Below are 26,160 nucleotides of genomic sequence, written 5' to 3' on the forward strand. Positions count from 1 at the left end.
CTAACAGATGGAGGGTCGGCAGATGCCCAACTCTTGTGCTGCTTAAGGCTGTGGGTGTGTGTGTGGTTTTCGTAATCCAGGAGGTCAATAACTAAGGTGGGAAACAAACCAAGGGCCAGGCAATAATAATAGAATAAATAACTTTATATGTACCACTTTTTACTCTGATTGAAAAACTGTTAATATTTTACCATAACGGCTTTTGTTTGGTTTTGCTTTCTTGTTTGTTTTTTTTTATTTTATTTTTTTTTAGACAGCATTTCCAAATGTAATCCAGGTTGGCCTTGAAGTCTCAGGCCTGTGGTCTCAGCTTTCCAAGTGCTGTTCCAAATACAGCTAGGCTTCCTTTTATTTTTGCATTTTTCTCTCTTTTTAAATAAGCATTTAAAATAGCTTTCATACATCATGACTTTCTCCCTAAATGGTTTATATGTATCTCTTAAGAATAAGAGCATAATGCCTTAATCTACCATAATGCCTTTATCTCACAAAAGAAAATTAACAATCTCCCAAAAATGTCCCTACAAAGTATCTGCTTTAAAACTTTAGAAAATTAGTTTTTGAGCCAAGAGGCTCCCAGCAATTGTAAATATTCATGTTTATATGCAATATACTAGTGATTTTAACTTTGTTTTCATCAGAAGAATTGACAACTAGAACTCCTTTTGAAGAGAAATGTTCTTCCTTTTATAATTGCAAGAAATCTGTAAAATGATACTACTATACAAATTACCTAACATCCTTTCATCTAAAGGAATTAGTAATAATTGATGACCCTTATAGCAATCAATTTTAACTGAATCCACTAGATCTGGGATCAATGAAAGATCCTATCTCAATATTAAAGTGAAGGGCAATTAAGAAAGACATTATCCAGTATTCAGCCTACACAAGCATGCTCACATGCATCTACAAGCAGATGTATACACGGATAGAGACACACAGACACAATTATATCAGAAGACTTGGTGGGTTTTATTAGTTTTTCTACTACATGATTCAGAAGCAAGGTGTCTGTCAGCTGGACACTTACTTGGAGACTGCTTTAAAAAAAAAGCAATCTACTTCCAAGAGTTTGGTAAAACCTATTCGCAGCAGTGGTAGAACTGAGAAATAGTTCTTGATGGCTGTCAGGTAGGGGACCACCCTTAGTTACTTACTGGTCCTTGCACTGGGGCTCCTGCAGCTCTGTTCCAACAATAGAATAGTGAATATTTCTCATGCTGGCACTATATTTTGATTCTCCTATGAGGAGTTTACTCTCCAGATTTTGTTCTTTGTTTGGTTTGGGGTTTGTTTTGAAATAAAAACATGACGAGTCTGTTTATTTTCCCTGTTCTCATACCAAAGGGAGAATGCCCATGTACTAGTTCTTGTAAGATATTAGCAATTAACACTCTACTGGGACTTACTCATCTATATTCCTGCCAACAATATATGAAAAACCTGCTTCTATAAAGTCTTATCAAAATTATAAGTCAGGCTAAATGTAACGTCACATGTTTAAAATTATTTTCCTATCTTTCTCTATGAACTGTTTATTCATGACCTTTATCCACTGCTGAGTTTGAGGGTATGTGGGAGAATGGGCTTTGGGACTAATTTTTTTTCTTTTTCTATGTTGGCTTTTATTTTATTGTTATTTTTTACTTTATCTTATTCTTCTAAGGCTTTCAAAGAACAAGCACTCTTGAAGCTTTCTTGCTATCTGATTAACAAAAGATTCTAAGGTGGCAACACTCATTTCTTGCTTCAAGCTAGAATTAGCCATTTCTTTAAAGAACTCAGGTTGCTTTAAAGCAGTAGTTTTCAACTTTCCCAATGCCATGCCCTTTTAATACAGTTCCTCATGGTGTGATGATCCCTAAGCATAAAACTATTCTCATTGCTACTTTACAACTGTAATTTTGCTACTGTTATGAATCTTAATATAAATGTCTGGTATACAACTCCTGTCACAAAGGGGTCATGAGCCACAGGATGAGGACCACAGTTTAAAGGAAAGAATATTTTAAGTGACATCATTTCTAGGATGCTGTTTCAAGACGATTATCAGTGCTATGGACCTGGTACATTTTATCTAGGTTTTTAATTCATGTGAAATTCACTCAGTGTACATTATAATAAAGTCAGGTTATAAATTCTATGAATGACTATCTACTGAAGCAAGATGGTATTTTCTTCTAGTGCTTTATGACTGCAACTGATAGAAATGATATCTCCAACAGTACTTGGACTTCTCTATTTCTGGACTTTGTCACCAATTTAATTGCTCTACATATCTCTTCTTATGCCAATGGTGGATTGCTTTTAAGAAATAGAAAACTTGCCGGGGCTGGGGATTTAGCTCAGTGGTAGAGTGCTTACCTAGCAAGCGCAAGGCCCTGGGTTCGGTCCCCAGCTCCGGAACAAAAAAAAAAAAAAAAAAAGAAATAGAAAACTATATCAGGTCAAATTTTTTATTCTAAAATGTCTATTTACTAATGTCATTGCAGATACAGCATTCCACTTGAACGAATGAATGTCAGAGTGAGGTGCAGTCAGAGGAAACTTCATCACTTCTGGGCCAAGATTATTTCCACTACAAAGCATTAAATTTGATATCAGTGATCATAAGGAGAAAGCAGACAAAAAACAGTATGGAATTAAACTACTCTAATAAGTAAAGTTCAAAGGTAATTTCAAAAATCCTTAAATAATATAGTTTCTTTTTCTTCCAAGTTCCAAAAAGTGCATGACAAACTAAAAGAATATAAACTGATAGCAAGGAACCTACTGATTGCTCAGAACATTAAAAATTCATATTATGGAATTTATACACTTATGGAGATTATATTCAAATATTTGAGCACTGAAAATAATAATTGAATTTAAGCTGCTCATTATGTATACTTCAGTATTAAAAACCTCTGTAAGATTCAACTGCCCACAGTCTTTAAAAAAAACTTAGTGAGGGCTATATATTGTTCAAGCCATATTGTGCATAGCATAAGCATACATACATACTAGCATGAGCATTTGTTTGACAACTATGTGACTGTGAATATCAAGTATTCTTTTGTATATTGTGGCACTATGTTCAGAAAACGAACTGATCTCTCAGTTTATTTTACTTACATAATAAGTTTGATTTCTATAGAAATGACAGAATTTCAGGAACAGGTGTGATAATATCCTTAAGAGAAGTGACATAACTGAAAGCACATATCTATGAGCTCACAACTGAAGATAAATCTGGGGAAGATTCAGTAACGAAAGAATCAAAACTATAAGAGATTTCTTTTAGATTGTTGGAAAAATTGGTTTCCTTAAAAAATCAACCTTACCAAAGCTATTTATAAAGGCAACACTGGGAGTATAGTAGCTCTTACACTCCGCACATCCACTGCTGAGGTGAAAGGATTGCCAGACCTCTGCTACCCAGCTCTGGCTAAGATGCTCTGCACTGATGGTCTTCATGGAACTGCAGAGTCTGGCCAACATAAGGAACTAACTATTTAACTTACACAAAAACTTTTACTTGACTTGTCTGCACTTACACAATAATTTCCCTTTCTAAATTATCATGATAACGTCTGAAGCTTGCCCATGAATGTGGAGGTAAATCATTTTTTGTTTCAACTAAACTCTGGCAACAGATACTTTTGAATGGGATTATTTAATAAGAACTAAAACAAATACATTTTTAATTTTAGCTTTAGAAATTGCAAAAAAAAAAATTAACCTCATTTCTCTAATAAGAAATCTAATCTTTTGTATTAAATTCTTAACAGAAATTTCATAAAATTCATACACTGCAAATTATACTAAATATATGTATTTGCATAATACTAAATTATTCATCAATAAATATGAAAACACAATTTGTGTAAAATGTTTAAAATACACACAAAATGAATATAGGGGGTTGGAGAGATGGTTTGTAGCATTCGCACTCACATGGTACCTAGCAACTGTTTGCAAAAGATCCTCCAAAAGGATCCAAAGTCATCTAGTCTTTGCATGCACATGGTACACAAGTATTCACATAGGCAAAACACCCATACACATGTAATTAAAACAAATACATCTTCAAATAAATAATGAAATAAGTGAACTAAGTAAGCTGATGAGTAGTAAGTACAGTAAGAGAAGGAACTTGTTAGAGTTAGTTATCTCCTCCCACTAGGGAGTTAGATACATAGGAAGCATGTTACCAGCACAACTATCTTGATGGTTCTTTCTCTACTTTTATTTTAATTTAAATTATACTGAACATCATTCATTGTAAAGTCACCTTAGGTTACTTTTATATAGGACAAGATAGGAAGACAAGAAGAATCAGATGAAATAACAAATGAAAGAGAGGCTCTACAGAATATGGTGGACAACATCCTATATCAACAATGGGGTCTTATGGTAAGGGAAGACGAACTTTTCAAAACAACTTAAGAAATAAGAACAAGGTGTGAATGGAAAACAACAGTATGTTGATTACACTGGATATGAAATCCTGGTTCAAAAATGGGAATCAATTAGTGAAAGATAGGTCTATAAATACATTCGATTCTACAATTACTGCAAATAAACTCATTCACTATAGCAACGCCTGTGAAACTGCTGATACATAATTAGACCTCATACAATTCATTACTCAAATACATAAAATGGAACTCAGGTAGTGATCTTATGTAGCACACTATGAAGAAAAAACCATTCTAAACATAAAACCGAAAGGCAAGGTGTTATAGAACGAACCTCATAATGAGAAAACTTTCCCTTTCCCATTCCACAATTTCTAAATTTTATGTTAATGAGTAATGTCTGCTTTAAGTCAACATAGTAGGAACGACAATGGATTGGTATGTGAAACCAAGTGATCTATTGATGTATGAAGCAATAACTTAAGTAAACATTGATATACAAAATGTTACAGGCTAGCCTCTATTACATATTTGCATGTATACATAACAACAATTGAAGAAACAGAAGCCATGAATTTGAGAAACAACAAGGGAGGAATACATGAGAAAAGTTGTAGAGAGGGAAAGAGAGAAAATTATATGATAATATTTTAATTTAAAATATTCTTAAAGAAATTTTTGAAAATGAAGTACTCTGAGTTTTGTAAGCATTTCAGAGAAAAGAAAGCAGTATACTGACATACCTCACCCAGAGCTTCATATCTTTTCTGGTTCCACCTGTGTAAGTCTTCTCGGTAGTTAAAAACAAATGGTTCTCCAGTTTTTATGTGTCTTAACTGCCCCTCTACAAGACAACAAGCAACATTCCAATGATTTAGGATAGATTTTTCATAATATGGATTTCTAATAAATAATGTCTTATAAAATTATAACTTTCTTAAGTATTTGCTTTGTTCCTGATACTTCGTCTTCAAATATCAACAAACCTATTAAGTATATAAGTCTGGTCCCTAGGAATTTATAAGCTAGACTTGATGTTCATATCAATATTTTAAAGTAAACTGAAACCACTCAAAGGCCAGTAGGAAAAAGAACTCCTACCAGATAATGCCATGAAAGGTCCCAGGAGTGAAGATTGAAGGACCAGGAGACCATAAATGTTGAAACTCTAAGCAATTTTTCAAAGCATTAGACAAATGAGAGTCAGCAATGTAAAGCTGCCACCATGATGTATACAGACAATGGGGTCAAGAATGATGTGGCAACATAAGAACACACTGTGGGGCTACCTAGAGGGAAGAATGGAGTTCAGAACTTTGATAACATTTTCTGCCTGAGCTAACATCGACACCTCAACAGGAGGAGTTTAACACCAGTTTAAACTATCCAATCAACTCATTCACAACACAGGGGTTCACGGACAAGTATTAATGAGCTTTACTAACAATTTCAGGACCTGGTATTCAAGCTGAAATCAATACCAAGATATCCTAGCTATCCCCCTTTCCATATTTCCAACTTACTAAATCAGATTATCTGACCCAGAGCAAGGAAGGTCCAAATAAGGCATGTAGGGCTCCTTACATACCAGTAAACATTTGGTCATAATATTCCCACTTTACATGATAGTGAATTATAGGCCTGTGTTATTCTTCATGGAAACATGCCTCATATAACAAAAAGTAAGTTTATTTACCATTAACAACCATCTAAATCATAGTATTCCATATAAGACTCTTCTCATGGCAAACATTAGTTTCTATTTACAAAAGGTTTAATTATCAGCCGATTTACAATGAGAAAAGACAGACCATCTGCCCTGTTTCTTTCGCCAGGAAGATTCTAGTAATCAGAAAAAAAAAAAAAAAAAAAAAAAAAAAAAAACAGGACACAGTCAATTGCTTTAACACTTTCTCCCGAACAGACAACAAAATATTACTATTTAAACATGTTTTATCATATAATATTGTTTTTCAAAATAATATCTGAAAATGACCAAAGTTTCTACTATCTTCTCTATAAAATCACTGAGTGTTTAATTATACCTATATGTGACATGGAAGGGGGACTCACACAGTGATGAGCGATCACCAATTCAGTAGCTATAAAGCAACAGAAGGAAATGATGACATCATGCTACCTGCCCATAACAGCAACAGCCTTCGAATATAATAATATATGCAGGAGGTAGGCCTTTTTCCACAACTCCAGCATAAAGATTATCTTACTCCAAACCTTAAAAAGTTTTAATCAGAAAGGTCCCTAAAAAATAATGGGACCCATTATTAAAAATAATGGGACAGCCAGTCACCTCATTTAAATAGCACCTTAAAGAATATATCTTTCTATATAATTTAATTAGGAGTCTCCAGGTAGATTGGAGTAGAATGTTCAAATTCATGTCCTTCAGTTTATGTGACTTGACAACTATAGAAAATTGATCCTTGATTCTTTCATTTGCGTGAAGGATTTCACTAGGCAAAGAAAAGTCATTATCTCTCAAAATCACTACAAAATATTCTAGTTAGACTTATGAGAGTAGCTAATGCATTTCTTACAATTCTATGAGTCCTGATAATCAAGCTACACATACTCATATACGTGTCTAATATATCCACTTACTTTCATTAAACTACACATACTCATATAGGTGTCTAATGTAGCCACTTACTTTCATTAAAAGCATATTCAAAGCCTTCCAGTGTATCTGGAAAATCAAAAGGTGGTTCGTCCTTTTTCATGAGTTCATTCAAATCGATCCTAGACAGCAAATCTAGAAAAGAAGTCATATGGATTGATATGAAACTGACTCAGGATCATTCTTCATAGTTAATACAAGAGGAGACTTTATTCTTTTAATCTAATAGATGAATTTCATCTGTTACTTTAACTGATAATGGAATTAAAATTTAAGTTCCAAAACTTCTGTTTTTAACTGAGTAGTTTGATCTAATACAGCATTAATATAAGTCCTTTCCAAATCATAATCCCCGAAACAATCACAACTCAGATTCTCAAAATAACCTACTTAAATGGTCAACCTTCTCTTTCAAATCAGCTATTTGTTTCTACCTCATTAACTTTAATCTATGGTTTCAAAGCTTTAGATATTAATAAGACACTTCAAAGACCACTAAATTTTACACATAAATGAGTTATAGTTTGTAAAAACAAAAACTCATTGTAAACACAAAAGTATGATATTATTGCATATTAATCCATTTTATGTGAACTATTAAAATGAGACATGTTGACTAGAAATGTCTGGTTGATACTAAAACAGTTTCTACTTCTCAGAATACTGAATGGCACATATCAAGAAAGGCTAGCCAAGTTTTAATCCCAGCACTAGGAAGGCAGTAGGTAGTTTAAGGCTACCCTGGTCTACCTAGTGGGTTCCAGGCCAGCCAAGACAACATAGGAAAACTTTCTCTTAAAATGAAATAACAACAGTAGGCCAGTAAGCTGCTTCTTAAATAAGGAAAATGTTAAACTTTGTTTCATGAATAATTATATAGTGATAGAAAAGCTGAAAGATGGTACAAAGTGCCTGGGTCCCTTAGCCCAATTTCCCCTAATATTACCAAATTGCATCACCACAATGTATTTGTTAGCTTAAGACCCTGCACAAAACTATTCAAATATTTTATCAGAACTACCTTTGATTTGGGTATATCTACTATTTTCTCTGAAAGGATCATGTCTGCCTGCCTGCCCCAGTGCCATACTCTTCTGAAGGGATATCGGAGATGACTACAGTCCTTATTACCACATTTCAAGTAGAATGTAACATGCACAGAACATCACTGATGACACAACCCTTCAACAGCTGGCTGAGATGGTGTCTGGCAGGCAGCTCCACTAAAGCATCAGCATTTCCCTTTATATGGCATACACTCAGAAGTGACTGAGTCCCACCAAGTTTTAGGTGAAAGCAAAGGAGTCATGCTCTACCTTCTAAAGTAAGAAACACTGGCCCACATCACTGGTCATTCTTCCATACTGGCATACATTACTGGTTATTCTTCAGTGTAGAAGTTGACATCACTTTCTCCCTTTCCATAACTATTCCAAAATTGTAAGGTATTAGAGACATGTATGTCATACTGATGAAGGTAAATACCAGTAGAGTATAACAATCTTAAATGTGTCTGTACCAGGGAAGACGCTGAAGAAAATCATAAAGACCATAGCTAAAAAGTAGGCCATAATTAAAGTTGGACATTACAATACCTATCCATATTAATTTATAGAGCAAGAACACAGGAAACAGATCAATTCAAACTAATTTATATTTACATAACCCACTAAATAGCCATTTAACATCATTTTATGCTTCTGGTATTCAACATTTATTTTTATTACATTTTAAATTACAATATAATTACACCATTTCCACCTTTCTATATCCTCCCTCCAACCCCTTCTATGTCGCCTCCCTCTAACCCTTTCCATGTCACTCCCTCATCCCCCCTCTTTCTTATCATTGTTGTACATATATAAATGCAACCTGCTGAGCCACTTAATGTTACATGTGTGTATATAATTTCATGGCAACCATTTACATTAGATAGCCATTCATCTCTGGGAAATGTTGTCAGCAGTCACTGGTAACTTAGCCAACTAGTTGGGACTAATAAGGTCTGGATCTTAGACAAGAACCTACTACCACCATTTTACGAGACCAGCAATAATTCCCAACTGCATTCTAAATCTTATCCTTATACCCACAGATAGGTATAGTCCCCACTCCTCATCAGAAAGCCATAATAGGCCAAAATGCAGAGATCATCAGATCATGTGGAGTCCAGCTTCACTGTACAGACCCTATAACACAACTCCTGTGCCTAAGGCACAGGGAATATCCAGAAAGAGGGGCAAAAAGATTCTAAGAGCCAGAGGACCTGAAAGACTGCTGTAACATTGTCTTCTAGAAATGACATAAGAAGGTCACCCATGATACCTCAATAAATAAGACCTAAACAGTGATATTATTAATAGGCATACTAACACAGAAAAGGGAAATCTCATTGACAAAAAAACTATAGGCAATTTAATACTTCTAGAAAGGACACAGGAAGTATTTACAACAATAAATACCATAGCTGATATTCTTGGTCATAAAATAAGTACCAGTGAAGTTTAAGGGCTGAAATCATATAAATCAAGTCTTTAACCACAAATAAAAGTAATGTAAACTTCAATGAAGGGAATATCTTACAAAGATATTCTCCTGTGAGCTGGACATGGTAGTGCACTTCTTTAATCCTAACACTACAGAGGCAGAGGCAAGGGAATCTTGGTGAGTTCACAGGTCTATACAGTAAGTTCTAAGCCAACAAGTCTTCACAGACAGACTGTCTCACAAACAAACAAATAAACACTTGCTATTTTATTAATTTTATCTTACTTAGTAGATGGAGACAGAGGAACTAGAGAGAACGCAAAAAGGGAGGAAACTGAAAGAAGGCAGGAGGAATGAAAGAGCACACCATCACAGACAGCTTGCAAGGTCAAAGGGCAACTCCTCTGGAGTGCTTCTCTCCTGACTCCAATGGGATCCAAACAATCAGGCCTGTACATAAGCAACTCTGCTCACTAAACCATCTCTGAACCTACCCTGTCAACTCTACTACATCTAAATTAACAAAAACCCTATGAGGAATTTTTTTTAATTAAATCATATGAAGTGGGAAGACAAAACTTTAATCCAGATCTTTTGAATAAGAAGACCCACCTTTAATCTGGGCTATACATTCTGGTGTCAGCCTATATAAAGTACATGAAAGAAGGAAGATTTTACTCTGTTGCTTGCCCTTGCTCTTACTAACAAGATCATTCCTTCACTGGCAACTTCTTCAAAATTCTGGTGTATACTGAAGACCAAGTGAAATCACCAGTCCCATGAATTAAATAACTAATGGATTATTGAGTTTTCTGTTGGGAGACAGCCATTGTTGAACTAGCAGGACCACCGCCTATAAGTCATGATAATAATCTTCCAATGAGAGAGAGAGAGAGAGAGAGAGAGAGAGAGAGGCAGACAGACAGACAGATGGACAAATGATAGATAATAGATGATCATGATGAAAGGTATATACATAGATAAATAAATGAAAGATATAGATTCATTCTATCATTTCTATTACTCTAGAAAATCCTGACTAATACAAACCCAAATTCAATTATTAAAAAGAATGCTACTTTTTAAAAGCAACCTTAGTCTCAAAAATGTAAATCATACAAATTTTTGCAAAATACTAAATAGAAATGAAGAGTGATACATCAGAATTTGTGGGACTCATGAGACTGGTCTATATCTCAGAAGCAGTGCACTGGTCTAGAACTTATGGAATTTAGCACAAGCAAAATTTACAGAAAAAAAAATTGCATTAAATCCTTATATAGATGCTCCTTAATGTACAATGAAGTCCATCCCAATAAACTGCTACTGTACCAAATCTTTAATCATCATAGCTCAGCAACAGAGTATACTGCACAGCACTGGTTGTTTAGTTATTCACAAGCTTACTGGAAAGGAGCTCCATACTGCCCCCTGGAATCACGACATATTACCATAATGTATGCCACATGGTGCTGGTGTGTACCATACTTTTGCTTTCAAATAACTGAGTGTGTTAACCTCTCAGAAACAGGAAGTTTTGAAGCACTCTGAAATAAACATACTGCAATTTGGAACAAGAAAGCTCTCTTTACTCTCAGAGTCTCCTCTCAAAAACCCTAAGCAATAAATGACAGTTATTAACATAATACATATTACAACTAGCTGGAGAAATAATCGATATTCAAATTTCTGGGTGAAATTTCTATAAATGCATACTGCTTTTGCATAATCATAAAGCGGAAGAATTCAGAGTGCAATAAGTCACGTACTACCTGTCTTCCAAAGTAAGAGGTCTTCAATAAATTGCCTACAGTCGCTTGAACGAGAAAGTCCTGAACAGGTTTGCATGTTTGAATACTCAGTCCTCAACTGGAGGAATTGTTTGGGAAGGATTAGAAGGTGTGGTCTTGTTGGAAAAGATGTATCACTGGAAGTAGGCTTTAAGGTTTCAAAGGCCAAAGGCCAATAACACCCTTCCCAGGTAGCTCTTTCTGTCTTGTGCTTGCAGATCTAGATCTAAGCTCTCAGTTACTTCTCTACTGTCATGCCTGCCTGCTTTTGTCATTCAACCCTACCATAACAGTTATGGACTCCAACCCATGAAGCCTTGATCCCCAAATATTTCTTCTATAAGCTGCAAGGGTCAGGTTCTTTTGTCATAGCAATAGAAAAGTAACAAAATGCCAAGGGAAGCCTTGAAATCATACATACAAGTAACAGTATATGAACTGAACAGGATATGTGTGTGTGAGTGAGTGTGTGTGTGCACATATACATACACACACATACATATAATAACAATTAATGAAAAAGATGTCATGAATATATAAAAGAACAGGGTGAAGTATATGACAGGGGTTTGAGCGAGGAATTGGAAGAGAATAATGCAAATGAATTATATTCTCAACAACCTTAATGCTTTCAAAAAGAAAAATAACTAAAACAGAACGTAGTACTAAGAAGTTGGCTATTACTGTGACAGATCTGACACTATTAGTTTATTTTTGGATGAGTGGGAAACTTTGGGACTATGAACTAAAAAAAAAAAAAAAAAAAAAAAAAAGGTTGAACATTGTAAATTAGGCTTCAAGGGTCATTCCAGCAGGAGCTCAGAAGGCAATAGTGCTAAGAACAATGGAGGCTATGGAAGTCCAGCTCAAAAGAGTTGTCAGAGAGGAACAATATTAGCAGCTAGGCTTAGACACTATGCTTGTAATATTTTGGCAAAAAAAATGTAGCTGCTTTGTCTTTGTCCTAAGAATCTACCAGAGGCTAAACTGAAAAGTTTTGAACTAATCTTAGCAGATATGACTTTGTCAGCCTCTTGTAGTTTGAATTAAAATGCCCCCATAAGATCATAAGGAATGGCATTATTTGAAAGTACAGGACATATGGCCTTGCTGGAGTAGGTGTGGCCATATTGGAGAATGTGTGTCACTGGGCAGGGACTTTAAAGTTTCAAAAGCTCAAGGCAAGCATAGTGGTTCTCTTCCTCCCACCTGTAGACCAGATTTAGAACTCTGAGCTATGTCTGCCTGTGTGCCACCCTGTTCCCCACCATGACTATAGTGGAATAAACCTCTGAAACGACAAGCCTGCCCCAGTTACATGTTTGCCTTTATAACGGTTGATGTGGTCATAGTATCTCTTCACAGCAATAATAAATCTAAAACATAGCCTAAAATCAACTTTGTTATATTTAAGGAATAACAGTACTAGGATATGGAGCCAAACCGCGTGCTGAAGAAGGTGTGGCCTTGCTGGAGAAGCTGTATCATCTGGGTGTGGGCTTTAAGGTTTCGAAACCTAGCATTCCTCCCAGTTAATCTCTCGGATTCCTGCTTCCAGATTTGGCTATACACACCCACACTTCAGCACCATGCCTGCCGGTTGCCACGATCCTTGTGATAATGATATTAGACCTAAATTGTCTAGAGCCATGACGCCCAAATTAAATGTTTTATTCTACAAGTTGTCTTGGTCATGTCTTCATAGCAAATGTAAATGTAAATAAGACATTACCTAAGCATCTGAAGAAACATGAGACAAAAGTAAATTTAAGTGAGAAGGGTGGAATAATAATCCCCGAAACATAAAAACAAAAACAAAAAAAAGAAAATTTAGTAAAAACCTGAGGCTTCTCAAAACAAATATAATTATAAATACTATAAACCACTAAAGAGAGTATCAGAAGAAAAACAAACAAACAAACTAACAAACTACTACTTCCCGGGGACATATGTTATGAACGTTATGCCAATTAATTTACCAATGTGGTAAAAATAAAAAATGCCCTTATTAAACAATTCAATCTGACAAAGCTAACTCAAGATATTTCAAAACATTCCACAGAAAAACAAAATAGCCCAAAACACTTTCATTGGTGATTTTCACCTAGCAGTTAAGAACCAATCAAATTAGACAAAGAATAGCAGAAAACACTTCCTAGTCCATTGTTAGACGCTGATACCATATCAAAACTTTCGTGAAGAAAGTTATAAAACTCAATAAAAATTAAGAAGACAGAAACTGAAGTGTATAAAAGGATGATAAGGCATGCCCAAACAATTCATATCACAGGAAAACATGGTTGGCTTGACATCCAATAGTCATTAACGTCATCCCTAAAGCCTCAACTTCCTATTTTAAGTCAACTCCAGAATGGTGCTTATCTACTTCAATTCATGGAGATCTCAACATGCAAGTCAGATCACATAAATACAGGGTAAGATGCTACAGTAGTTATGTTTCTGATGATATAAAATACCTGAAATATCTTAAGAAGATACATTTTAAATGTTTAGTTGACAGTGTCAGCCCAGTGCATCAGGGGCATGCTATCTATCATACAGAAAGGCATAAAGCAGAAAAGGTTGTTTTCCTCAGAGGTGGCAGGAAGCAAAGGAGTCCGAAGTCTTTGTCTCCTTCTGAAAACACATCACAATGTCTTCCAAGATCTTCCCCTTATTAATGTTTTCATATTCTGATTCTAATAATGTAAAGCTATAAGCCAAGCCTTTGATAGGTGGGATTTGGGAGAAAACTCCAAACCCAAACTTGACTCAGACCCACAATATGCAGGCTCACCTTAAAAACAGCCCACTGGATAATCATCAGGGCCCTTCCCTGGACTTGGAATTCCCTGTTTTCCTGCAGTTCTTGTGTAGAGTTGAGAATCTAGGAACTTCTCTCCTTTCAAGACAGCATATTCCTTGGTGTCCTTGTAGTTCGTGTCTTATTTAGGTAACCATGTGGCTGAATCCTAATGGATGTAGTCTCTCTGACATTTCTAGGAGACACAATCTTACAGCAAATTTCCTGTGGCTCTTAACAATCTCTTCACCTCAACTTCTGCAATGATCCCTGAGTCGTGCATATAAGAATGTGCAGTAAATGTATCATTGGTAGTGATCAGCCCTGGGATCACATACACACAGGGACCATGACACAGACTGAACAGTCTGTATTTATGTATTTAGGAGTGTGTGTGTGTGTGTGTGTGTGTGTGTGTGTGTGTAACAACAATTGAAAAAAATAGGACATGAATTTGATAATTTGATTGTGCACTTGGGAGCAGCTGGAGGGAAGAAATGGAAGGAGAAGTGGCAGACGAATATCTTCGTCGAAGCCTTCATCAATAAGGCTGGAATAGCAGAAGGTAAATTTACTTAATTATAACCAAGGCCGTTGCAAACAACGATAATAAATGAACACTAAGTCCATTAATGCACAGATGGCATCATAACAAAATACAGGCATTGTGGTAGTGAGATCAGAGGAAGAGTAGGATGAGTAAACCAAAATTGATTCCTAAAGATAAGGATCACGAACAGAACACCTTTCCACAAGCTCAGGAGAAATGAGTTTGACAAAGCAATACTATTTGGCAAATCAATAGTGGACAAACTATTATCCTTTAAAACTGGCAAAGAGAAGAAGTAATCTTTTAAGTAAAGAATTCACTAAAAGGCTATCTTCATTGTTCTCCATATGCAAAGACAAGCTGCCTGATCCAGAACAAGTCTTCTTTTAATGACAGAAGTCCCTATCTTCAACACCCTCATTGTCATCAACATTATGGTAAAGTATGTTAAACTTTTTACACACATATTACATTTTTGTTATGTGTGTATAATGCATGTGTGTACCTACATGCATACCTGCATGGTGGGTAAGACATGCTACAATGCATGTGTGTAGGTCAGAGGACAGCTTTCAGAACTTCTCTGCTTCTGTCATATGAGATGCAGGAGTTAAGTCATGCCACAAGGCTTGACAGAAAGGTGATTCTGCCCACTGAACTATGTCCCTGACCCTAAATTAAACTATTCCTTCCAGAGTATTCTGCCAGTATCTGGAGATTTCTCTGCCACTTTCCTTCCAGTCACAGACTGTTGAAATTTTTTAAACATTTACACTGTTATCCAGAGTGTCTTCCACAAGCACCCAGCTCCCACTAAAGCTCTAGGAACGTCTCAGAAGACTGAGCTGAAAGACACAGCGACTGAAAGACTGAGGAATGCTGTGAGGTACTGCCTGTGGCATGGGCTCACAGCAGCTGTGGTTGACTATACATGACCTATAGAAAACCAACTGAGCCACCTTCCTCAGCAGATGGAGAAGATGACCCACCCTGCCCCTCACTGACATGGCAGATGACAGCTATTTATTATGGAGGAAGAGTCATTTTTCTTTGAGGATATGGTTATTTGGTATTACACCCTTGTATAGAAGGGCAGCATTTAATAGATTTAGTGGGTTGTCATTAATAAAACAAAGCAAAGAGGAGGAGAGGAAGTTAGAAAGGAGAAGTTTGGGGAAGAGTATATAGGAATTTGAAGAGAAAAATTGGGTGTATATGATATTTTGTGGATATACTATAAAACACTCAAGGAACTTTCATGTTCCCAAGTACCTTCCACTGTTGCCATGTAAGTTTCCTATTGTACACTGAACAAATCAGTGACCATCAGCCACTGTTTATATAGTAGTGAAGAAACTCGAAAATAAATTGCCTTCCAGGTGTAGGGAAATAAATGATTTGCATTCTTCTAAATTTGTTCTAAAATATACTTTATGGTGCACATCCTTGTTTATTTTCTAATTCAGTTGGGCCTCGAATACCATGAGTCTTGCCAGCACAGTAGAAAACCTTAGTATAGCGTTTTTCTTCTTGTTATTATTATTGCTTAGAATTTGTTAATGGGAAATTGCTATTGGTTTGCTTTTTTGAAAAAATTCAAATTGTATAATGTTATTAGTAACTAAAAAGGAAGCTCTTTGCCAGGGTGATGATACAAATCTATAATCCCAGGAGTCAATGGGAAGCAGAAGGATCACTGCCAAGTTCTAGGCCACCCAAAAGTATGTGCTGAACTCAAACTGTCCCCGGAAAACTTAGCAAGACCTGTATCAACATAACTGTGCATGAAGGTGCACACCTCCTGTAATACTAGCACTTGTAGATAGAGGTGCAGATCATGGGTAATCCGGAATTATTTCTCTGCCCTTTATAAAAAAAGATCAAGTGTAATATCAAGGATTTCTTAGCTACATAGGAACTTTAAGGACAGCCTAACTGAGAGTCTATCTTAAAGAGAAAAGTTATTTAAAAATACCAACTAATAAATTTACAACTAAATTTAAAATTCTATTAAATCAAGCTTAAAACACAGAGATTAAAAGGAGAAAAAAAAAGAAAAATCACTGTCATCATCATCATCATCATGAAAAGTAAGCCTCTTTTAGTCAAACATAAAATTCCATGCTGTGCAGATAACAGAGGTTTTCTAATTACAGGGTCAATGTGCAAAAATAGAGCACCAAAGTCATCCTTCACCTGCTGTTGTTAGAACCTTACTCATTTCTTATTGAGAGACCTGATGGTAGGATGGTTCATTCATCCCTGCCCTGCTTTGCCTGAGAGACCAGTCTAAGAGGATGGACTGCCAATTGTATTGGCCTTTAGTGTTTACTATTTTTAAAAAATTCAAGAGAAAGTGGAGATGGGAAGATGACTCCCTTGTTTAAAAGCTTGTAATATCAACATGAGAACCTGAACTCCAATTTCTATGATCCACATAAGAGCTGAGAACAGAGGCAAACATTTGTAACTGTAGCTCCAGGAGACAGAGACACACAGATCCACTCAGGTCATCTGCTCCCAGCTCACTTATCAAAAAGTGCCAAGTTCAGTGAAGGACCTTGTCGCTACATCTTTTTGATGTCACTCTTCTTTTCTACTAAAGCATATGGATTTCTTATACTGAGCCCTTTTATAGTCAAAAACTTTCTCTGGATATTGTTTTTTTCTTTTATTGGATATTTTCTTTATTTACATTTCAAATGTTATCCCCTTTCCTGGTTTCCACTTCAGAAACACCCCATCCAATCCCTCCAACCCCTTGCCTCCATGAGGATGCAGCCCCACCCACCCATCACCCACCCATCCACACCCTCCCACCTCCCCAGCCTGGCATTCCCCTAAACTGGGGAATCCGGCATTCACAGGACCAAAGGCCTCTCATTCCATTGAAATCCAACAAGGCCATCCTCTGCTACATATGTGACTGGAGTCATGGGTCACTCTATGTGTACTCTTTGCTTTGTGGTTTAGGGTCTGGGATATCTGGACGGTCTGGTTAGTTGATAATGTTTTTCTTCCTATGGTTGCCAACCCTTCAGCTCCTTCAGTCGTTTCTCTACCTCCTCCACTGGGGACCCTGTTCTCGGTTCAATGTTTGGCTGCGAGCATCCACCTCTGTGTTTGCCATGCTCTGGAAAAGCCTCCCAGGAGACAGCTACATCAGGCTCCTGTCAGCATGCACCTCTTGGCATTCCCAGGACTGACTGGGTTTTGTGACTGTATATGGTTTTTGTGACAGTGTGTGGCAGTCTCTGGATGGCCTTTCCTTCAGTCTCTGTTCCACACTTTGTCTCCGTATTTCCTCCTGTGAGTATTTTGTTCCCCCTTCTAAGAAGGACTGAAGCATTCACACTTTTGTCTTTCTTCTTCTTGAGCTTCATGTGGTCTGTGGATTGCATCTTGGGTATTCTGAGCTTTTGGCTAATATACCCTTTTCAGTGAGTGCATACCATGTGTGTTTTTCTGTTATTGGGTTACCTCATTCAGGATATTTTCAAGTTCCATCCATTTGCCTAAGAATTTCATGAAGTCATTGTTTTTAATAGCTGAGTAGTACTCCATTGTGTAAATGTACCACATTTTCTGTATCAGTTTCTCTGTTGAAAGACATCTAGGTTCGTTGCAGCTTCTGGCTATACTAAATAATGCTGCTATGAATATAGTGGAGTATGAGTCCTTGTTATATGTTGGAACATCTTTTGGGTATATGCCCAGGAGTGGTATAGCTGGGTCCTCAGGTAGTACTATGTCCAATTGTCTGAGGAACTGCCAAACTGATTTCCAGAGTGGTTGTACCAGCTTGCAATCCTACCAACAATGGGGAGTGTTCCTCTTTCTCCACATCCTCGTCAGTATCTGTTGTCACCTGAGTTTTTGATCTTAGCCATTCTGACTGGTGTGAGGTAGGATCTCTGGGTTGTTTTGATTTGCATTTCCCTGATGAGTAAGGATGTTGAACATTTCTCTAGGTGCTTCACAGCATTCAATATTCCTCAGTTGAGAATTCTTTGTTTAGTTCTGTATCCCATTTTTTTAATAGGGTTATTAGATTCTCTGGAGTCAAACTTCTTGGGTTCATTAGATAACCTTGTTCCAAATGCAGCTAATATGGAGGCTGAGTAGCCTGGGCTACTGCATCCTGTGCACTGTCAATGGTGGGCACCTATATTATATGTGTTATATGTATTAACCACATTGAAAACTGTTCAGAAAACACCAGCGGTCACTCCTAAAACCTTACAAAATATACTGAAACCCAAAAGACCATGAAACCCAAAGGAGAGATGAGAAATAATATCACATGGCATTGTTAAGTAGATACTTAAAACACTTGAATTTATCACAATAGGTACACTATGATGGAAGCAAAAAGCCTGTGACAGTGCAGAGTGGACAATAGTCAAGTGATGGCTCTAGGATTTAAAACTTCATATGTGTATTTGTTCATAGTTTTCAGGATACACATTGGTACCATGTATGTCCTATGCTTATGTGGCTAAGGTATGACAAATTTTAATATTTTATAAGAAATTTGCATATATATTATGGAATTAAATGATAAAGTAGACTATTATCAAAATATGTTATAAGAAATTAGGATATACCTAACTTGAAAAAAAAAATTTGTGTGTATGTATTCTCTGAACAAGTTTTTTTGTTTTTTTTTTTTTGTTTTATATTTCTTTTTTTTCATATTTATTAAATTGGGTATTTCTTATTTACATTTCGATTGTTATTTCCTTTCCGGTCTCTGGACCAACATCCCCCATCCCCTCCACCTCCCTTCTCTATGGGTGTTCCCCTCCCCATCCTACCCCCATTACCACCCTCTCCCCAACAATCACGTTCACTGGGGGTTCAGTCTTGGCAGGGCCAAGGGCGTCCCCTTCCACTAGTGCTCTTACTAGGCTATTCATTGCTACGTATGCAGTTGGAGCCCAGGGTCAGTCCAAGTATAGGGTTTGGGGAGTGGCTTAGTCCCTGGAAGCTCTGGTTGCTTGGCATTGTTGTTGATATAAGGTCTCAAGCCCCTTCAAGCTCTTTCAGTCCTTTCTCTGATTCCTTCAACGGGGGTCCTGTTCTCAGTTCAGTGGTTTAATGATGGCATTCGCCTATGTATTTGCTGTATTCTGGCTGTGTCTCTCAGGAGAGATCTACATCCGGTTCCTGTCGGCCTGTACTTCTTTGCTTCATCCATCTTATCTAGTTTGGTGACTGTATATGTATGGGCCATATGTGGGGCAGGCTCTGAATGGGCGTTCCTTCAGCCTCTATCCTAAACTTTGCCTCCCTATTCCCTCCCAAGGGTATTCTTTGAACAAGTTTTTTAATAGTCTCAAATATCAATAGCTCAGTCCAAAAATGTGACATATAAATAGGTAATATTCAAAACCATGCTGTCAAGTGTATCACCAATATGAAGCTGTCATGAATCTGCACAATCCTATATATATATATATATATACATGTAGTAAGCTTTATTATTCTTATTATAAACAGAAATGAGAGTAGTTGGGAAACTTACATTTGGCAAAAGGAAAAATCTGAATTTGAATCCAGACAGTTCTATCTCTAGTCTATCTCTACTCCTTTAACATTGTGATACTATCTCCAAAATTCTCCTCAAATCAATCTGAGCTCATATACTGCCTGTAGGATCATAATTCAGAGCCACAACTTGAGAAATCAAATTTTTACATCAAGTTAAGATAGGAAGAAAATCTATTTAGATAGAAATCCTGCACATCCATCTAGGTAAGGTCTTCTATTCTCTGTTACTAGTTCTGATCTGTGTGACTCTAAAGGTTAAGCTTCCTGGGGTCCTTATCTTGTACAGATCCATTGTCATCTCTGGTGATCTCAATTAGGACTATGACATTAAATATGATTTCTATACTAGTGATTTTATGTCTATATATGCTTATAGATTATGATTGCTTAGGTCAATGCGTCAGTGTATTACTTCTTCATGAGCCCTTTGTTACCAACCTAACCCAAGTCATCACCTTCTTTCTGGCCGAGAGGAGACTGAACTCAAAGCCAACAATAGCCTTGGCCATGGTTTTCTGCAGGTAAGCACTTGTTCTACTATTTCTTTGAACATCACCTCTAAATGAAAAAAGATCAGGTGGTATGAATTCAGCTAGAAAACTTGCTGCTTTATTCTACATATGCCTGATACTGTCTTAGTAAAAGACAGGCCTAGGTAGCTGCGCTCTGTTGTTATGACCAAATTACTGGACAAAAATAATCTCTGGAAGAAAACAATATTTTGGCTCACAATTGTAGATTTCAGCCCATCACAGTAAGGAAGGCACAGAGGTACAGAATGGCTCTGTCCACAGTGGAAGTAGGTGATTCACATAGCAGCAGACAGCTTAGGTAAAAGAACACACCAGAACCAGAAGCACCGTACAGCCCTTTAAGACACCTTACACTAGACCACTGCTTCCAAAAGGCTCCAACGCCTTCAAAACAGCAAAGAGGACATGGAAGACATTTCAAATTTTAAGAATAACAGTAGAAGTATAAATTATTAACTCATTTTTTATTATCCAGTTAAATGCTGGGTTATTTCCTCTACAGATAAAATTATATTACATAGCAGAAATGAAACACAGAAAAAGTCTAGAACTCAAATTCCCCAAAAGTATCTAAGGCAAATTTCTTCTGAGGTATTAAAATGGAGAGGTTTACACAAAATATCACCAAGTTCCAGTAAACATAATAGCATAATAGGGAAAAGTGAGATTATACAGCACAACTCAACAAAATACGGTAAAGATGTGAATCTTGATTTAAAAATCTTACAAGTGTTTGTTTCACCATTAAATGATGACCTTGAGCAGAAAGAGCATTAAGAAGGCTTTCATCTGTAAACTCTTGAGTGTATGGTTTATTTCAGGCATTGTAAAGGTTGCTATAAGCAATACAAATACTTGCAAATAGCTTAGGCACTGAAATCCTTATGTGACAACTAAGATGGAAATAGAGTAACTGAATATTCCTATGCTTTCGCTGTGCACAGTGAAATTTTCCTGAAAAAGTAATTTAAGTGTGTACCTTTCAATGGTGTAGTCTTTTCTTTTTCATTTGGACCTCCCTGCTGGATTTGTGCCATGTTTATCCAAATTGGCAAGAAAATTAAAGAGCTCAAGGAAATAGACATCGATCTTCAGAAGACAGTCTAGAATGAATGAAAGCAATAAATTAAGCTCCACCCAAAGCCTACCTACTCTGTGCAAACGTCCTAACTCCTACAAGAGGAAGAGAAGCACTTCCTACCTTGATTTGGAACTCTATTTTGTGGAGACCCATACAACAAAAGTTGCTATTTCTTGCTTCAAATGACAGCATTTATGTGTCTGATTCAGTTAATAGCTTACAAGTTGCTGTTGTTGTTATAGCATAGACATCACCAAACATAAAATCTTCAAACTTTAGCAATAATGAAAACAACTTATCCCAAAATTTGAAAAAAATAAAGAAAAGCTGTACTATGGAAATACTTAAATTTAGTCCATATATATAAAAAAAAAATCAGTCTGGCGGTTCCTCAGAAAATTGGACATTGAACTGCCTGAGGATACAGCTTTACCTCTCTTGGGCATATACTCAAAAGATGCTCCAACATATAAAAAAGACACGTGCTCCACTATGTTCATAGCAGCCTTATTTATAATAGCCAGAAGCTGGAAAGAACCCAGATGCCCTTCAACAGAGGAATGGATACAGAAAATGTGGTACATCTACACAATGGAATATTACTCAGCTATCAAAAACAATGACTTTATGAAATTCATAGGCAAATGGATGGAACTGGAAAATATCATCCTGAGTGAGGTAACCCAATCACAGAAAAACACACATGGTATGTACTCACTGATAAGTGGCTATTAGCCCAAATGCTCAAATTACCCAAGATGCACAGAACACATGAAACTCAAGAAGGATGACGAAAATGCGATGCTTCACTCCTTCTTTAAAATGGGAACAAGAATACCTTTAGGAGGGGATAGAGAGGCAAAGCTTAGAACAGAAGTAGAAGGAACACCCATTCAGAGCCTGACCCACATGTGGCCCATACATATACAGTCACCAAACTAGATAAGATGAAGCAAAGAGGTGCAGGCCGACAGGAACCGGATGTAGATCTCTCCTGAGAGACACAGCCAGAATACAGCAAATACATAGGTGAATGCCATCATTAAACCACTGAACTGAGAATGGGATCCCCGTTGAAGGAATCAGAGAAAGGACTGTAAGAGCTGAAGGGGCTTGAGACCCCATATAAACAACAATGCCACCAAAGTTTCCAGGGACTAAGCCACTACCCAAAGACTATTCATGGACTGACCCTGTGCTCCAATTGCATAGGTAGCAATGAATAGCCTAGTAGGGGCACCAGTGCAAGGGGAAGCCCTTGGCCCTGCCAAGGCTGGACCCCAATGAATGGGATTGTTGTTGGGAGGGCGGTAATGGGGGGAGGATGGGGAGGGGAACACCCACATAGAAGGGGAGGGAGAGGGGTTAGGGAATGTTGGCCTGGAAACCGGGAAGGGAAAACATTTGAAATGTAAATAAGAAACACCCAATTTAATAAAGATGGGGAAAAATATACATCAGAGCCAGGTATGGTAGTGCATACCCATAATCTTAGCAATTATGCAATTACACTAAGAAAGTTGAATTACAGGTCTGAGGTCAGCCTGAGCTGCAAAGCAAGACTCCATGTCAAAAACTGAGAGTAAACAGTAAGAAGGAAAACCTACACTGGTAATAGAAACAAAGCAAAACTGAGGTTCTTATGACTCAGAAACACAACTGATTTGTTACTCATCTGCAAATTTCAGTGCCCATTCTTAAGTACATTTGATGTTGTCATAGACATGCAAACGTGGATGAGAAAATCCATGAGGACTCAATTGGACACCAAGACCTCCAGGCACCTAAGCAATGCTGAGAGTGGGAAAAATAATCTTCCTAGGGAAGAGCACAGCAAGAACTTCTCAGAAATACTTTACCTACTCAGTGAGCAGGTAAGAAAGTTTAAGGCCTAATGATGAAAAGAAATATTTCAAACTTGTGAATGATGTAAAGGTAACCAATAGTGCTCACATCTCAACTCTACTACAGGCGATGTAAGAGAATGGACACTCTGGTTCCTCCACAAACTAGACAGGAGCCTGTGTCACTTTCCATATTTGTACAATGGAAATGACAATCATGTTTCTCTTACAGTGAAATTAAATATGAAATATTTTGTACAGTGCCCACTCTATAATTAACTGCTCAATATAACATATAACTCATATAACAAATGAACCTATTTTCCCAATTAATAAGAGCTCTGTGGGCATAAACAGGCCAGTTAATATTCAAAACCTTCACTTTTGCAATTAAAAACTGGGCAACTACCTTAAATAGTAGCTGTTGAAAATTAAACACCACAGATACTTATAGTCAGTATAATGGTTTATATATGCTTGCCCCAGGGAGCCACACTATTAGGAGGTGTGGACTTGTTGGAATTCGTGTGTCACTGTGTATGTGTGTGTGGTGGGGTGGGGGGGCGAGAAGGGGAAGGAGGCTTTTTAAATACCCTAGTTTAGTCTTCTCCCAGAAGTCTTCAGATGAAGATGTAGAACTCTCAGCTCCTCCTACATCATGCCTGCCTGGACTCTGCTATGCTCCTTCCTTGTTGTTAATGGACTGAACCTCTGAACCTGTAAGTCAGTGCTCTCAACTAAATGTTGCCTTGGTCATGGTGTTTTTTCACAGCAGTAAAACCCTTACTAAGACAGCCAGTTATTTCTATAACTAACAGTACCAGTGGTATCCAATGTAATTCAATCTCCTAAAAGGAATAACTTCGGGGTTGGGGATTTAGCTCAGTGGTTAGAGCACTTGCCTAGGAAGCGCAAGGCCCTGGGTTCGATCCCCAGCTCCGAAAAAAAAAAAAGGAATAACTTCAATAAAAATAACAGCTTAAGTTTATATCCAAAGTGTCCTCTTAAAATAGGGTATTAATTGTAAGGGTCCAGCTGCAATTTTAGGCACTACTGGAAGGTGGAAGAGTCTTTAGGGGTAGCAGTGGGAGGGAGTTCGATCACTTGGGGTGTGAACTTGAAAAATACATTAGGACCCTGGATTATTATTATCTTGGTCTTTGCTTCTAGGCCTCTATGAAGTGAATAACCTTGTACTCTCCACCATGATGCTCTCTCTCTCGGTCTTGCCACAAGTCTCAAAGCAATGGAGTTAACATACCCTAGACTAAAGCCTCCAAACTAGACTCTATCATCTTGGGCAGTTTGTCTCAGTGACAAACAGCTAGTTAACAAAACCTTTGACTAGAAAACTAATTTCCCTTAGTATAAAAATAGCTATTTTCCCCATGATTGGGTAACTGAAAGTTATATAAATACACTAAAAATAAAATGTGGAAATATTCCTTGAAGAAACATCCTAATCTGTAGGCTAGACAGCATGCTGTAGTGGTGAATAAAACAGACACAGTCGTTTGCCTTTACAGGGTTTACTTACTTACTTACTTACTTACTTGCTTACTAAGCGAAGTCAAGCTGAAAGTGATCATAAATGAATAGTATAGGTCTAGACTGACCACTACTATTAGTTCAAAGTGATACTTGTAAGAGGTATCATCACATTCAGGAATTAATCAGATCAGACAAACTCCCCAAGTCTATGGACAAGTGTCACCAGCAATCCCTTATTAAACATAAATCTACAGAAAAATTAAAGACAAATGCTGTTAAAGAGAGGTCCTATAGAGTGCCCTTTCCTAACACATTTACAAGTATATTGGCTATCTACAGAGAGCTTCTTACAGCCTGCACACTAAGCACTCCTCTGGCAATGCAGAATTTCTTCTACTATAAACCACTGGCTTAGTTAGGGTTACATGCTATGGTGAGTCAGCATGACCAAAAATGAGTTGGGGACAAATGGATTCATTTTACTTCTGAGTCCATATCATTCATTGTTCAACATCATAGGAAGACAGGGCAGGAATCTAGAGGCAGGTGCTAGTTCTGGGGCTATGGAAAGGTGCTTAATGGTTTGCTCCTCATGTTTGCTCAGTCTGCTTTCTTGTATACATCAGGACCACCAGCCTGGGAGTAGACTCATTGGTATCAAGGAGAATAACCCATGGGCTCAAATGCTTGAATGCTTGGTACCCACTGAGTGAAACTGTTGGGGAAGGACCAGGAGGTGTAGACTTGTTGAAAAAAGTGTATGACTGAAGGCAGAGTTTGAGGTTTCAAAATCCCAGGCCAGGCCCTCCCTCTTCCTCTTCTTCCTGCTCCTCCTTTTCCTCCTCCTCCTCCTTCCCCTTTCCCTCTCCCTCTTTCCATTCCCCTCTTTCCCTTTCTCCTTGCAGATTAACTACTGCTTCAGTACCATGCCTGTCTGCTTCCTACCATGATGATCATACATTAACACTCTAAAACTATAAGCAAATC

General features: G+C 37.3%; 1 protein-coding gene across 1 annotated transcript in view; it reads right to left on the reverse strand.

Annotated features, from left to right (window-relative positions):
• Positions 1-26,160, reverse strand: part of Fam172a (family with sequence similarity 172 member A) — a 268,579-nt gene that overhangs the window by 206,871 nt on the left and 35,548 nt on the right. Inside the window, exons 2-3 of the mRNA XM_032897067.1 lie at positions 7,075-7,176; positions 5,147-5,247 (exon numbers count right to left, since the gene is read on the reverse strand). Of these exons, the coding sequence (XP_032752958.1) occupies positions 5,147-5,247; positions 7,075-7,144 (171 nt within the window). The 5' untranslated portion in view covers positions 7,145-7,176. The remainder of the gene's footprint in view (positions 1-5,146; positions 5,248-7,074; positions 7,177-26,160) is intronic.

This window comes from Rattus rattus, chromosome 3, assembly GCF_011064425.1.
Source record: "Rattus rattus isolate New Zealand chromosome 3, Rrattus_CSIRO_v1, whole genome shotgun sequence".
Classification (NCBI taxonomy): Eukaryota; Metazoa; Chordata; class Mammalia; order Rodentia; family Muridae; genus Rattus; species Rattus rattus.